The following is a 16,988-nucleotide window of genomic DNA, read 5'->3' as shown; positions in this document are numbered from 1 at the left end:
GAGCCGGGTGCTTTTATCTGTTTATAGATTAAAGAAATGGGATCTATGGGGCTGGGGTTGTGGCTCAGTGGAAGAGTACTTGTCTGGCATGTGTGAGGCACTGGGTTCTATTCTCAGCACCACATATAAATAAATAAAGGTCCATCAACAACTCATAAAAATTAAAAAAAAAGAAATGGGATCTATATATATAGTTTTAAGACTTGCCCAAGGTTATAAATTAAGTGAATTGGATTTAAACTTATAATTGTTGTCATCTCACAGCTGACACCTGGCAATAGCAGTATTAAGTAGCCTGTTACTCTCATTGTATCTCTGCTGTATGATATGTACCTAAAAACAGAAAACCTACTTCTCTTGGCAAATAGAGACTATGTAGATTCAGTGCCATTGATACAGTAAAAATGTTGCATTAAGAGTTTTACTGAGCTACTAAATGATGGGTAATTGAAGCTTTCTATTTTGGCTAATTAAGGATGACTGTGAAGAAAGTGGGATTTGAGGAGTTGTTTCCATGAGAAGAGGGAAGGGAAGAACATGGTGGATGTAGAGAGTGAAATTACAGGATGGTGGTTTGATGTGGAGGGGGTGAGAGGTGGATGAGTTACCTAGGGTTGCTGAACCGAAGAGTCAGAGATTGGTTCATGGCCTTTTTCTCTAAGGGTGGAAATTTATATCTGCTATAGCTTTAACTACACAGGAAGGATGACAGGAGGAGGGTCATGTTCAGGTTATGACTCTGGTGCTTGCCTGGGCATGAAGCATCAGGAACTGTATTCTTACTGCTCTAAAGTCTGCTCTGCACACAGCAGAAGATTTTCTTTTTTTAAATGCAAATTGTGTCACTTCCTTGCTTTAAGTCCTCCAGTAATTCAGTGATCCTTAAAGTGGAATCTAAACCCTTCACTGGGGTCTGGGTAGATGGCTTCGTGTAGTTTTGAGGAATATGGTGTCTGGAGCGAGAGCCTGGGTTCACTCTGCACAGACTAGCTTCGTAACCTTGGACACATTTCTTAACTTGTCTGTGCTTTAGTTTCCTCATCATTAAAAATCAGATATTAGTTTCTACTTCAAAGAGTTGTTAAAGGTTTAAATGAGTTAATGTAGGTAAAATGCTAGAGTAGTGTCTAGCACATAGGTTGTTCTTGAGAGAGTTTATTATTATTTTTACTACTGTTATAATTATTACTACTACAATTGTCTGCAAACTGGCTCCTGCTAACTCTGATCTCCTCCCACTCTCTGCCTTCTTCTTGCTACTCTAACTGCATCACTTTGATGTTCTTTAGAACAGGGTTGGCTGGCTCCTGCTTCAGGGTCTTTGCATTTTTTTTTGTTTGTTTACTTCATTTTTTGCAGTGCTGGGGATTGAGCCCAGATTTTGTACAAGCTAGAAAAGCACTCTACCTGAGTTATTTACGTCTTCAGCCCTACATCTTGTGTTTATGTGTTTTCCTTCTAATCTCCTTTCAATAATTACTATTTTACTTCAGCCTTTGGGATTTGAAATGTTCTTTCTATTTTTAGCCTATTATCACTTTGGTCCAAATTATAACCTTTAGGAAAAAAATCATTTGCTCCACTGTTTATCATGGAATTTCTTCAGCAGAAAGAAGCCTTGTTCTGCCCCATCAGTTTTGCTACACAGATTAGGAATGAGGCATTTTATTGTCATCATCAGAGAATATTCTAGTAGAGCCTAATATTGAATCATGTGCTAAGATGTTTACCAAGCTACTGAATGCCAGTCACACTTGACCCTTTAATTGAGCTTAAGTGTACACTCTTGTTATGTAAGTGTGACTGCTGGAAGGAAATAGCTCTGTACAGTATGATGGGAAAATGATGTACTGATAGCAACATGTGCTCGAGAAAGAACTGGAAATTTTTAAGTCTCAAATTTTTACAAAGAACACCTAGTTCCTTCTGATATTTTTATTTTATTAATCATAAAATTGGATACAGCCAATTGCAAATAACTTGTTTTCACTATGAGATTTATTTTAAGTGTCTGCAATAAGCAAATTAAGTATAGTTTTCTTGATTGATAGGAGGAAGGTATTAGTCATTTTTCCATCTGAAGTATTATCAAAGAGTGAGTTCTCATAAATCCTCTATAAGAAATTGTTCAGTTGTGAAAAACAAATAAAACTTAAGTTAGAAATGCTGTGTAGGTTCTTGTCAAGAAGGAGCTTGTTTAAAATGTGTCAAAGGCCTTTACCTGAAAGTAGGCCTGTGATCTTAGGTAAGGCTCTACATCTTTTAGTGCATTGATGTGTGCAATTGTAAGTTTATTAAGGAAAGTTGAATGTCAGCTCAGTAGTACACTTGAATTAAGTGTGAATGTTAATTAGAAATTCTTGCTCCATAGATTGAGTTTAAACTTATCTCATTGAGAAGTCTAATAAGGCTTCCATGGAATTTTGAATATTGTTCTTGTCTTCTCTCTGAACAAGACGGAGATCTTTTAAAAAATCCTTTATGCATTCGTTGGTGAGGATTTTATTTCTCTTTTGTATTTTTAACAATAGAATACTAATATTTGGTTTTTATCATATAATAAAAAGAATATATCAAGACACCTTGCATTCAACCAGATCTGAGGACCATGTGCCAGATACCGTGCAGAATACTTGAGATCCGTCAGTGGATGGAATAGACAAGAATTCTTGAGTTCTTGGATTTACATTCTAGACAGATAATATGTGTATAAGTAGATTAAGTATGTAAGTATTTGTAAGTAGATGTAAGTATGTTAGAAGGTGATAGGGTTATGTAAATAGAGTAAGAGAGTCCAGGAGTGCTAGAGGATGAGTTGCAGTTTTAAATGGGGCAATCCAAACCTCATTGCAGTTTTAAATGCCATCCAAGTCGACCTCATTGGAAAGGTGATTTATGAGGAAAAAGAAAATTAAAGGGAGGAATTGAGCCATCAGTGTGTCTAAGGGAAAGTTCTAGACAAATGAATCAGCCAGAGCAAAAGCCCTAAGGCAGAATCCTGACCACACTCTTGAGGACGTCTAAGAGGCCAGTGTGGTCAAAGTGGAGTGAGGTGGAAGGAAAGATGAAGTCAGGGCCATAATTGGAAGGGGTGGGCAGCCATGTTCTGTAGCACACTAGACAGTTTACTATGAAAGAAATAGGGAGACACTGAGCAGAGCAGAGACATGTTTCAACATTACCTGTGTTTGAAAGTGATTTTTAAAATTATTTTTATTTGTAAGTAATTTCTGAACTGTCTATTATCTGCTATTCTGGGCCCTACTAAAACTCTTGGGAGGTATTTGCTGAAGTTAGTCCAAGTGTTTTTTTTTTTCTCACTGGTGTGCCAGCAATTTCCACCCTAGTTAAAATGAGTGTTTAATCCAATAGTTTATGATCAGGTTTCCACATATGACAGAAAACATTATAGTTATTTTTCTGAGTCTGGCTTATTTCACTTAACATGATGATCTCTGGTTCCATCCGTTTTCCAGTAAATGACATGATTATGATTTTTTTTTATTCTTTATAACTGAATAATACTCCCATTGTGTATATATACCACATTTTCTTTGTCAACTTATCCATTGACAGGCTGCTTCCATACTTAACTCTTATGAATAGTTTCTTGGGTTTGCAGGTATCTCTATAATATGCTGACTTTGATCCTTTCGAATATATGCCCAGGAGTGATATAGTTAGGTCCTGTGGTAGTTCTATTTTTAGTGTTTTTAGGAACCTTGGTACTGTTTTCTTTAGTGGCTGTACTAATTTACATTCCTACAAATTGTATGAGAATAGGATCAGGTATTTGTATAGGAAGTTGCTGAGCAGAACCTACTTCCCCTGCTCAGTGTGTCTGAAGGGGTCAGTGTCTGGCCCCTCAGGGGAATGGTTAGTAACTGGCTATACATCACCCATCATGGATCTAATGAAGCATTTCACATTCTCTGGGTACTCCCCCTCCCTTGTGAATTGCCTCCTATAGAGTTAGCATTAAAACATCTCTTCCAAACCTGTAGATGCACAGTGTTGAATTCAGCAGGTGAGTTCTGCTCCTTACTATCCTGTTGTCAGTGTTCTCTTCTGTGAGAAGCATGATCCTCCTTAGGTAGCATTGGACAGTCCTTTGAATGTACAAATTTCCCCAAAGCCAAAGCTTGAAGACTTGTTATTAGCTCTTCTTAGCCTCTGTTCTTTTTTTTTTTTTTTTTTTTTTTTTTGCCTTTTAATACGCTGGTGTCCTTTTCTTCCATCTTTGGCACATTTTTTTCTCAGAAAATCTTCATTCTGGTGTCTATTAGAAAACAGCCATGCAAACACCTCCAAAGCCAGTGAGTGTGATTTCAGTGGTGGCCTGGTACGACTGTAATCTCTGAGCTGTCTTATGTGCTCTTCTTTCCATCCAGAGGGCTTCAATGTGAGGAACCTGGAATCTAGGAAGGCTGGCATAAAAAGGCATGATAAATTTGCAAATTCACAATGGAGTTTGTTAGTAAATTCTCATAACACAATAAAATTGATGCTCAGTTTGTCATATTCAGTGGTGAAGCATCCTCCCCTCTAGTGTAGTCAGATCTCAAAGTCACTGTGGAAGTTTTCCTCTCAACATGAAGGGGTGTTTTAGAAACCTGCCTAGCACATGCTGGTCAGTTTGCTCTGTAACAGTTTTACAGTCCCTGTGAATGTGCCATCTTTGCCCAGTTCTAAAATGATTATTTTTATTTAAATTGTAGCTTAATATTACTTTCCAACTCTCCAATCTCAGGGAGGGTGTCTAATTCCCCAGTGAAGCCAGAATTGAGTCAGGCCCCTTTATGATCAATGTCAAAGCATAGTTATGTTCAATTCAAAAGGCAATTCAGTATTCAAAAAGTGACTGAAAGTCAACTGAGATGAAAATTGAAAATCAACTGAGCCTTTTTTTCTTCTTGAAAAATCATACAACAGATATAGAATTATTTTAAAGCAAAAAAAAAGAAAGAAAGAAAAGAAAAATTGTAAGTATTGTTTTTCATTTCTCTGGCATAATCGGTCACAGAATATCTTACAAAATTTCTCACGTCTGTTTTTGACCCCTCTGGGTTGACTGGTAGGAAAGTAGGGGCTTTGAAAAGGGTTTTTGTTTATTTTTTCTGTTTTATCTCCAGTATTATATAGAGGTCTTGTGGATATTCATTTGGCAGAGAAACAATTCCAAACCCAAAATGTTTGGATATGTTTGATATGTCTGGTCATGTTTCCTATATATCCCTTTATTGGCATAAAAGCCTAGTTACAGGATATTTTCCGGAAAACCAACAATTATGCACAGGAAAAATTAGTCATTTAAAAATAATTCTGATACTCATTTCTGTGTTTGAAATATTATGAGGAAAGAAGAGTTTGAAAACTGTTAAAACTATGTTTACATTATTTTATCATTTTGCAGCATTTTTTAAAAGAATTAATTTAGTTGAAAAAGAATTACTCTCTAGGGTCACACTGTAGGTTAATATAACTAATCCAACTGTTCCAAGAAAGAAAAGGATACTGTCCTGGGACCCAGGCAATAATAGTAACTTTTGCCACAAAATTCAGCTTAAAATATAGCCACTTATTTGTTGCTTCTGATGACTAGTCATAGAACCAAAAATATGAATCCTGGTGCAGATATATGGTGTGTGTGTGTGTGTGTGTGTGTGTGTGTGTGTGTGTGTGTAGGGAATGAATGGGAGAACTGAATGACTGGCTTAGACTTGTAGATCTCCCAAAGGGTATCTCCAGATGCATCTCCCAAAGATACTGTACACTTAACAGACCCAGAGCCATATTAATCAACATAGTCACAGGAAGCATCAATCATTCCTCTCTGTCTTCCTTTAACAAAGTATGCACACCTCTACCTGGCATTTTGTTATATCTATATCTAGGTGTCAGTCTTCTCCCACTATTCTGTCAACTCCCATGGCAGAAAATAGGTGTTCTTAATCTTCACAGTAGGAAATCAACATCTCTTTCACTATCATTTCTCTCATTTGTTAGCTTGTTCATTCATTCATTAATTCATTCATTCATTCAACAGGCAGTTATTGACTTATACTGTGATTGCTTGATTTCCTTAGATATAACCACAGAATAGAGTTTTTTTGATACGTGGTCCTTATAGTACTTGTATCAAAATTAACAAGTTAGAGTCTTGCTAAACTCATATTTCTGGGCCTAGACTGAAACCTGCTGAATGGGGATCTCTAGAGGAGTAGCACAGGAATTAATATTTAAAAGAAATGCCAGGAATCCATTGTGTATCATGGAGTTGGGCAGTCATTGACCAGGAAGATAAATTAGCTAAAGGGAAGGTAGCCAATGATGATTTGTGAAGATGTTGATAAGTCTACTTAGATAGATAAATTTTTCCCCAATGGACCTTTATTTTATTTATTTATATGTGGGCTGAGAATCAAACCCAGTGCCTTACACATGCTAGGCAGGCGCTCTACCACTGAGCCACCACTCCAGCCCCCTTAGATAGAAATTTTATTTAAGACCCCTAGGTGTTCCTCCTTAAAAAATATATGGTTTAAGGCATAGGAGCCTGTTTCTCATCTAATTAATAAGTTCTGGGAAAATTCCTTGAGCCCCTAAATAGTTAACAAAAAAGTTGTGTAAGGGTAATCTTATATCTTACACCTTTATCTCCTGGGTACACACTTTGTTTCTTTCTTAGAAATGCAGACTTAACATAAATATTTTTAGTATCAGTCGCAGGATTAATTGGAGTAATGCCACAGAGTAGTTAAAACAAAAAGCCTAAATGAAATTGCTTTGGAATAGTATCATGGTTTGCTAAAATAAGGCAAGTGTAAAGATTATCAGAAGTTTTCTTCATCATGTTCCCACAGTATTCACAAACATATAGGTATGAAAATTTTATTAGAAGGATTTTAGAGCTCTCTGGGTGTGTTTTTAGAGAAGGAGTGCAACCAATCAGACTTAGAGGTGAATACCGACTTTACCCACATTGACAGATGCCCAAGTCCCTATATAAAATGTGTGGTGTTTGCATGTCACCTATGCACAACCTTTTTAAAACTCTTACTCACCTCTAGATTACTTACAATGGCTAATACATTGTGAATATTATGTACCTAGTTATCAGACTGTATTGATTAGTGAATAATGATGAGGAAAATAAAAGTCTATACACATTCAGATGTCTAAATATTTTCCATCTGCAGTTGGTAGGACCCATGGATGTATCACCCATGTTTATGGAGGGCCAACTCTAAGGAAGACATATGAGATATTAAGGGACATGCTTTGTATAAATCCTGCCAAATACAATAAGACTTCGAGAAGGCATTTATGTGTATGTCTTAAACATCTTCAACATTCGTTTTATTGTAATTTTGTTCCAGCTAGGAAATTACTCAGGTATTTTGAATATTTGCCCTTGTATTATAGACTCTATTGTAACTGAAAAACAGATACTTTAATCCTAGTGGGAAGGGAACTAGGAGTGAAAAGGGAAAGGGGCAAAGAAGGTAATGCTCAAAGAAGACAAAACCATGAAGCTGATGTGTTTCTAGTGAGGCAGAGGTCCCTGTAGAGGGACAGGTTAAAGATTAAGGTGAGTGAAGATGACTGATGGAGGCAATTGTGTCAAAGGCAATTTGGGGAATAGAAAAAAAACCTGGGCAAGAGATAAGAAGTACAGATGAGTAAGGAACAAATGGTAGTAGGGAGACCAAAAGCTACGAGAGGTCAGGCCAAATGTCCTCCATCAAGTGGGTGCTTTAGGATGTACCACAGCCTGCTGCAAGTTTGAGGGTAATTAGGCGCAGGAGTCAGATTTGGAGTAGTTATTAAGAGAAATGAGGAAGGAACGTGGCCAGTTATAGATGGAATGATGGGTAATTGGTTTTAGAGGCCAATGATATTTCTTTAATATTTCAGAACCTTTACCCAAGTGATTGGAAGGAACAGATTGATAATTACTTCTACATTACACTTGTAGGGGACTTAGAATTCTTTCCTTGGTGTAACATTTTATACTCAGTTATTCTTTGGGGTAGAGACATTTTTAAAAAACACAATCACCTAATATGGGTGTTAAGTGAGGTAAAAGAAGAACAATTCATACACAATCTAAGAAAACATACTTTGTCCTCAAAAATCTGTGAAAAAAAGATCTGAGCAGAGAAATGTTATCACTGTAAATGTATTCTCAGGCTAGACTAACTGACTGCAACTTGAATAACGGAGTTAACCTACCAAGAGGAAGAAGTTGTAACCTGAAGTAGCAGTTCAGATTGATCTTCTTGAAACAAAGCAAAGGAAGGAGTCATACTAGGCACACTTTTGCATGGCATGCCCACGGTGGCCACGTTTCTGCTAGCTAGCAGTCCTACGAGTGATAGTAACAGCTGAGGTTGTTCTACTCATATGCAAATAATTAAAACTCATTGTTCTTAAACGGTTTATTTCTAGTGACATTATATTTGCAATTAAGATTAGCAGCCACTTGATGGAAAAAGTGTTTATATTTGTCAAGAATAATGAATTTTTGGAAACATAACTCATCAAAGTGAAATGTATATAGATTAACCAGAATATTAATCTTCATGGTTATTTTCTACTTGATAAGCATTGTGCTTGGCAGGGAATAACCCTGAAGCTTCCTTCTGCATGAAGGCTGAAGGATGATCTCTTGCTGTGGCACTTGGATTTGTTTTTTTTTTTATTTTATTGGTTGTTCAAAACATTACATAGTTCTTGATATATCATATTTCACACTTTGATTCAAGTGGGTTATGAACTCCCATTTTTACCCCGTATACAGATTGCAGAGTCAGATCAGTTACACTTCCACTGATTTACATATTGACATACTCATGTCTGTTGTATTCTGCTGCCTTTCCTATCCTCTACTATCCCCCCTCCCTTCCTCTCCCCTCCCCTCCCCTCTTCTCTCTCTACCCCCTCTACTGTAATTCATTTCTCCCCCTTGTATTTTTTTTCCCTTTTCCCTCACTTCCTCTTGTATGTAATTTTGTATAACCCTGAGGGTCTCCTTCCATTTCCAAGCAATTTCCCTTCTCTCTCCCTGTCCCTCCCACCTCTCATCACTGTTTAATGTTAGTCATCTTCTCATGCTCTTCTTCCCTACTCTGTTCTTAGTTACTCTCCTTATATCAAAGAAGACATTTGGCATTTGTTTTTTAGGGATTGGCTAGCTTCACTTAGCATAATCTTCTCTAATGCCATCCATTTCCCTCCAAATTCTATAATTTTGTCATTTTTTAATGCAGAGTAATACTCCATTGTGTATAAATGCCACATTTTTTTATCCATTCGTCTATTGAAGGGCATCTAGGTTGCTTCCACAGTCTTGCTATTGTGAATTGTACTGCTATGAACATCGATGTAGCAGTGTCCCTGTAGCATGCTGTTTTTAGGTCTTTAGGGAATAGACTGAGAAGGGGAATAGCTGGATCAAATGGTGGTTCCATTCCCAGCTTTCCAAGAAATCTCCATACTGCTTTCCAAATTGGTCGCACCAATTTTTTAATCATACCCATAAGCTGTGCTCCATGTCAGCTCATCCTAATTCTAACCTGTGTCTCATCATATATGGAACTTTTGTGTTCTGGATGAACCTGAATACTCATGCTACATCATAGACAATTGATTTTAAGGGTTCAGCCTCTCTTTCCTCAACTCATTAATTTAATCAAATGGGCTATAAACCAAGTAGGGCAATTGAAGTCTGAGCTTTATGGTTTATCCTAATATGCTTGAGCTGGTAGATAAATTGAACACTGAACTCTAGACTTGTTTCTTGGGGAAGTGTCTGGGAAGGAAGGAAGCATCACATCATTCATTCTCCCTAATTCCCTCTGTGAGACTAAGCAGGGATATCCAGGTAATGCAGCATTTCTACCTTGGAGTGACGATGATTGGCAAAGAAAATGTTAGTGTCCCTCTGGGACAACAGGTGCCAATGGTGGTTTTCTGTCTCAGCTCCCTTCCTGGAATCTTAAAGGATCTGTTAACCTTGGGGATCTCCTCTGTCCTGGCCTCAGACCTCCTAGAATAATTCTTCTCATCAATTACTCCTGCCCTTACATTCTGTCCTCAGTGACCCAAAGTTATTATATCAGAAGTGAATACTTAGTTTGGCTTAATTGACTAGGGAGAAAACACTTCTACAGAAGGACTCTTCAACAAGTGCCATATTCTTATGGGTGCTTTTAGTCATAGTGACCCTCATGCTTGGTACTCAAAACAGATTGAAGCTGCCTCATCTTTCTTGAGGTCTCAAGAGGAAACTGGCAAAACAATATTTTTAGAAAATTGTCCATATTCATCACTACTTTGTTTTTTAAAAGAAGACTTTTGAACAGGTAGACACTTTGTACTTGCTGTCCCTGTGTTCTGTTCCCTTGAGGGTCTAACCTCCTGTGCTTTCCAAGTGACCAATAGATTGTAAGTAAATTTATTTGTGAACATATGAGAGGCCCTGTCCTTATCCAAGTAGTTCAGACCATTAAAATATCTTTCAGAAGGTGGAGCAATCATCTTTGTTTCTGGCCTGAAGCTGTCATGCACTCTTAGGGTTTCCAACCAGATGATCCAGCTATACTACTGGTACTCCTCAGTATTTATCCAAAAGAATTAAAGTCAGCATACTTCAGGGACAGTTTAAGCCATGTGTGCCATAGCACAATTCACAGTAGCCACGTCATGGAACCAACATTGATGTCTGTCAGTGGAAAAGTGGGAGAAAGAATATGTGGTATCTGTACACAGTAGAGTTTTACTCAGCCATAAAGAAGGACAAAATTATGTTATTTGCAGGAAAACAAATGAAACTGGAGAGTATTGTGCTAAGTGAGATAAACCAAACTCAGAAAGTCAAGGGTTGTATGTTTTCTCTCATATGTGGAAACTAGAGATAAAAAGGGAAAAAAGGAAAAAAGAGGACCTCCTGAAAGTAGAAGGGAGACCAGTAGAGTAGAGGTTGGAGATGTGGAGGCAGGAAGGTAAGTTACAGGGGAATAAAAGAGATCAAATTATACTATGTACATGCACAAATATATCAAGTGAATCCCACTATTATGTATTATTATACCAATGAAAAGGGAATAAAATCATTATTTTTGGTTATTCCTCACCAAAAACAAAATTCTCAGGAATTCCAGGTCAGGCCAAGAATGATGAGTCTAAATCATTAAGCAGTTTTTAGGATGGTGGGTTTATCTGTTAGGAGTTTTGTTCATCTGCACATAACAGAAACACAGCTTCAGTGGCTTAGCCAGATAGGAATTTCTTTGTTCCTAGGTTGCAGGAAGTGTAAAGGCAGGTAGTTTCAGGGATCAGCTAATTATCACTGCTCCCAGTTTCTTCCCTGACATCCCCAATGTATGGCTGTCATTCCACAAGGGCAGGGGAGGAGCAAAAAGATGCTGGGACTGTCCTTTATTTACTTGGAAAGTAATATTTTCCAACTGGTGGACTTCCACTGACATATCACTGGCCAGAACCAGGTGACATGCCACCCTAACTACTAGGGGATTCTGAAGAGGTGATTATTTTTAACTGCACTCATTGTTGCCTTGAACAGAATTGGAGTTTTGTTGGTAAGGAAGATGTTGAATGATTAAGCAGTGAGCAGTCTGCCCATAAGAGCTACCTGCCATCTTTCAAAACCAGCTTTAAACATTTGCCTGAGTGCTATCTAAATAATGGTATCTTGATTATACATCTGTTTGGGATGGAGTGTTTACTTACCCTGTTTGTCTAGAGAGGAGATGATACTGTAAGTGAGCTATGCCTTTCCTTTCTTAAGAATAGTGGCTGTGTCTTGGCCTTTCACAGTAAAGACTCTTTGACTTATAACAGGCTAAATGCAAATGGCATGAAAAGACCATTCCTCCTCAATATGGTGAAACCCAAAGGCCCAAGGACAACCACAGACAGAAATCCCTCTGACCCCCTTAATTTGGCCCACTTTCCATTTCTTTCATGCTCAAAAGGGCAAAGATTTTCTTCTTACGACCAATCCTTTGGGCTCGGGATCTGTTATCCCTTTCCTATTTTAGGGTAGCTCTTAATGTATCCTGCTTTATTCCAACCCTGGGTTAAAGTATATTTCTAATCCTTTTTTCCTAGGAAAACAAATGAAGTACATGCAATTTGAAGAACTAGTGTCACTATACACTTTTGAAGTACCTATAAAACTTCAAATGCTCTCCTTTTCACGCTTTCTAGTTTTATTTCTTCCTCTAGGTCCTTGATACAGTGCTGTAACCCAATATGTTGTGAGTAAGTTATAGAATATGAACCCCTTCAGCCTTCAGGGTGCTATGGCAGAGCCCAAGGCAGGCACATCTTTGGCAGGCATCTTAAGTGAAAATATATCTTCCACTAACTACCTCGGTGTGTTGAATATATTACCATTTTCTATATGCCACGAGGATAGAAAGCTTGGAAAATCCTGTCTCCAGACCTATTCTTTGGGTCCCTGTCCTTTCTATCATTCTTCCACACAGAAGCATACACAATTTCTGTTGTGTCATCGAAGATAACTTCATAACTTCACATCCTTTTGGTTCATTCCATCTTTTTTTTCTTCTTATTCAAGTTCTGAGGATTGAATCCAGGACCTTGCACATATTGGGCAAGCACTTTACCACTGAGCTATGTACCCAGCCCCCTCATTTCATCCTGAATTCTGTTCTATTATCCTAGTTTTCTCTTCTTTTCCTTTTGATAAGGGATTTCATAGAAGGAAGCTCACCCTAACCTATTTCTTATAAATTAGCTCCTTGCTGAAGCTGCAGCAAGTATACCCATTGTTCTTTGCAGTGTTGTCTTTTGGTAACATTGAACTTGGCCAAGCCCCCAAATGCCGTCTTCTTTCCAACCTCTCACCCTGACCCCTTGTCCCAATAAATGCAACTATAGAAATTCAGAATAATAATATGCTGGAAGGTAGTCATTAAGAATAGTGTTCATTAATATTCCCTTTTATTTTTTTTTCTATTTATTTTAGAGCATGAATTAGTCTTGGAGCTAAGAAAAGACAGGTTATAATTAAATTAAAAGTGTTTTTAAAATTTTTTCCAGATGAGAATTCTCCAGCCAACTTCTGGGATTCTAAAAACAGGGGTGTGACTGGAACACAAAAAGGACAAATTGTGTGGAGAATTGAGCCTGGGCCCTACTTCATGGAACGTAAGTAACTGAGTGTGAAACACAAGTTTAGTATTGAGTATTGCATAAATATATGCATAGGTCTATAGAATCTTTACTGAATTTTAAAAAATATTTTTGGTTCTTATTTATATATTTCTGTCATAAAGCTCCACAGCGAAAAATACACGGTTTTTCAGAACATGCTCATTAGAGAATGTTCACATATTTTGAAATAAAAAAGGGTTAGGCATTTGTACATATACAAACACACACAAATATGTGAATATAAATATATACAATACATGTATATTTATGTACCTTATGGAATATATGGTATATAAATTATGTGTTATTTTAATACTTTACAAATTTATATATATCCTTGTATCTACATTTATAATTAATGTTTAAGTATATTAATTCTGGATGCAGAAAGGATAATTAGGATTTTTGTCAATTTAAGAATTTTATTTGTTTTTAGAATACTTCATTATTATTTTTGCCAGCAGCAGAATAATCTGGATTCTGGTCTTTTCAAAGTGTTGATAAGATAGTCTGGGGGGCACTGTGATTGAGGAAATCACTAATGCAGCTAACATGGAATCAGAAAGAGGCTGCAGATAATGTAACCATTGCCCAATTAATATCTTTCCCTTTTTTATTTTGGGTAAAATGGAGGTAGTTCATATTTGCCACTAGTGTTACTAAGAACATCCTAAATATTCTATAAAAATTTATAAAATAGAAAGAATGAATAATAGATGATTTACTAGTTGGCCCAGATTTAACATCTATGTCTAGAGAATTTACTTTTCTTTAATGTATGAAAAATGGGCTTTTTAAATTTTTTTCTGAGTTATAGAGCCCTGTGTAAGAATTAAGATTTCTCTATGCAAGATATTTAATATACAATAAGATATTTAATATACAACAGAGTAATTAAGGATAGAACTCATTAAGCCTTAAAATATAAGGTATAATTTGATTAAATGGAAATTTGTTGCAAGTGTGTCTTTATTGATGCATCTAAATGTAATATAAAAGTTATTTTAAAAGTTTAATGTCTAGGGGCTAAGATTGTGGCTCAGTAGCAAAGCGCTTGTCTTGCATGTGTCAGGCACTGGGTTCAATCCTCAGCACCACATGGAGGTGAATAAATAAAAAAATGAAGGTATTGTGTTCATCTACAACTGAAAAAAATATTTTTAAGAAAGTTTAATATCTATTACTTTGAATTGGTATTAAAGGTATAAGATAATTTCTTCAATCATCCTTGCTGGAACTTTCTCTAAGCCTGCTTCTGCCTCTTAAGGAATGTCTTCATAGTCCAATGTTCTGGCTAGCTTTCTCTTAAAATGGAGTGTATTTTTTAAGGGAGACTGTTCATGACATAAGAAGAAGAGGAGGTGGGGAGTAGGTGGGTGGGAGAGCAGATATGCAAACCATAATCCCAGCTAGTAGAAGAGTGTCTAGGAAAGTATGGGAACATTGGATAAGGTTGTTTCTGGGATGTGGAGTTATGGATGATTTGTTATTCTTGTCTATTTCTACTTTACTTTCCAACATTGGCTTAATTGGCGCTACTAAGAGGTAAGGAAAATAAGTCAGAATGTGGGAAAAATGGAACAGGAAATAGCTGGTTTTACTTGTAATGTGATTCCTTCTTTGAAATGATTCCAGGGTTTAAGAGGCTGATTAAGTGAGAAATATTACTGGCTGAATGCCAGGAGAAAGGCAAAACCACCTTTCTGTTTGCTTCAAAATGCTGAAGACTGCATGCCATGATTGCCTGTCGACAGAGGGGGCAGATTTATATTGCAGAGCCCAGGAACACCTTGGACAAAGCCAGTGTCACACACTGTTGTAATTTGGAACATTATGTGAAGAAAAAAAAAATCTATTTACGGAGTATTCCACTTGCTGTGATTGATTTTTTTCTCTCTCTCCCAAAATGTTAGCGATTCATAATGTCCTGGCTGATTAAGCTATACCAAACAGAAAACAAAACAAATATAAATTTACTATAAAGTAAATACTATAAACATTAAGTGTAGTAAATATTTGTCTTGGCAAATGTTTTTTGTACATCTCATTCTGTTATTTTAAAAAAAATGGGCTTGATGTTGAAGCTAGGAATTAGGAATGAAAAGAAGAGTAGGGTTCCCCTGCCTATTTTGTTTTCTCTTCTAATTTAGCATTCCATACCTCCATTCTTCACACATAAAATTAGAAGCATTGAATAGCAGATTATAAGCCTGGAAATATTCAGTAATATTTTGAAGGACTGAGAAAGATAGTTTAAGTCTAAGATAGTGAGTAGGAATTTCAGAAAGATTCTGCATTCAAATAACCCTATCTTCATAGGATCAAAATGAGTTCTCCCTGACATACCCCTTTATCTTTACAGTAGAAAAAAGTCATGTAGTGTTTCTACCCATGCTTAGCAGTAAAGTCTGTGTCTTTTAGATGTCAGTTTTTAAACTTAAATTCTGGAAAGAGGAATCCTAAGGGAGCTTCATAGCATAATGAAATTTTGGAGCTGATGGTGTGGAACTTAAAAAAAAAGAGGGGGGGGGAGAGATGTTCACACAGCTTCTAGAATTGTAGATATTGTCAGCCTCTGACCTTCAAAACTTATGGTATTTTAAAACTTTTACTTTCATCTTCAGAAATAAAATTAGTTTTCTTTAGCTCATTGGAAGTCCAAGAAAAGTAAAGCCCTCTGAAAATTGATCTGTCCAGATTCCTGAACAAGCTTGGATTTGAGCTGTTTAGAGTACTTCTTAATGTCAGATGACTCTGGTTTGTTTAATCAACCCCCCAGGAGGTAGGTGGCCCAGGCTATATTATTAGGTTATTATTAGGCCCTACTTAAGTGAATTAAGGAAAAAGTCCAGTTTAATTTTGGGGAGACGACCATCCTAAGCATTAGAGAGGGGAGTTGGCTTCCTCCAAAGAGTGTCAAATAATCCTCCAGTGAGCTTATGCTCACAGCAACTGAATGGATCATCTGTGCAGTACGCTTTCTTGAGTTTGGAAGTTTAAGAAGTTTCAAAAGTTGTCTTGGCAAGTCAAATTGTCTCTATTATCTCATGTATTCTTTCATAAACTGTGGCCATTCATTCAATCATACCTGCTTTTGATCTTGCCCTCTTTCTTCTATTCATCCATCCATTATCTCTTCATCCATCATGAAATATTTATTGAGTGCTAACTTTATGCCAGACACTATTATAGCTATTCAGTAATCCTGGATCGATGAGCAAGTTTAGAAGTAGTAAACTTGATTTACATTACTTGGTGATTATTAAGGATAAAAACACATCAGTGGTATTTGTAGAAGCTGTATAGTGTTTTCCCACATTTATTTGCATCAGCCTTGAGAAATGAATATAGGGTTAGCAGCAGTAGAAATCCAAACAGCTAATGTGAGGCTCTCATCTCTGAGTGGCAGCATTCACGTTGGCATCGTTTCAAAATAGACTTGTCACAGAATGGCTTTTTTTGGGAGAGAGGGTGTGACCTCAGCCTCTTGTTTTTACTTTCATTGCCCCAACTCTAAATGCCACCATCTCTGAGTCCTTTCCCACTGATGTCAGAGGGCCTTCTTGCCCCTTGGATTAAGATTTGGTGCTTTTCATTCTCCATCCTCATATTTAATATTTTGGGATAGTTCTCAATCCTATAGATTTCTGCCACATCTGCAATGATTTTCCTGACTTTAGCCAAGGAAATCCTCTCCATTTCAGGCTGGGCTGCAGGTGTCCTTATTAAAAAGAAGACAACTTACAGAAATGCAATAATGACAAGTGCACATACCACCAGGA

General features: G+C 36.9%; 1 protein-coding gene across 4 annotated transcripts in view; it reads left to right on the top strand.

Annotated features, from left to right (window-relative positions):
• HECW2 (HECT, C2 and WW domain containing E3 ubiquitin protein ligase 2) overlaps positions 1–16,988 on the top strand; it is a 360,484-nt gene that overhangs the window by 206,262 nt on the left and 137,234 nt on the right. For all 4 annotated transcript variants that reach the window (XM_081260931.1, XM_081260932.1, XM_081260930.1 and 1 more), the window contains one exon: positions 13,093–13,200. In XM_081260931.1, the coding sequence (XP_081117057.1) occupies positions 13,093–13,200 (108 nt within the window). The remainder of the gene's footprint in view (positions 1–13,092; positions 13,201–16,988) is intronic.

Source organism: Spermophilus citellus (genome assembly GCF_964194105.1).
Source record: "Spermophilus citellus genome assembly, chromosome: 11".
Taxonomy (NCBI): Eukaryota; Metazoa; Chordata; class Mammalia; order Rodentia; family Sciuridae; genus Spermophilus; species Spermophilus citellus.
The sequence above is the reverse complement of the archived record's forward strand: the minus strand, read 5'-3'. Positions and strand labels throughout refer to the sequence as shown.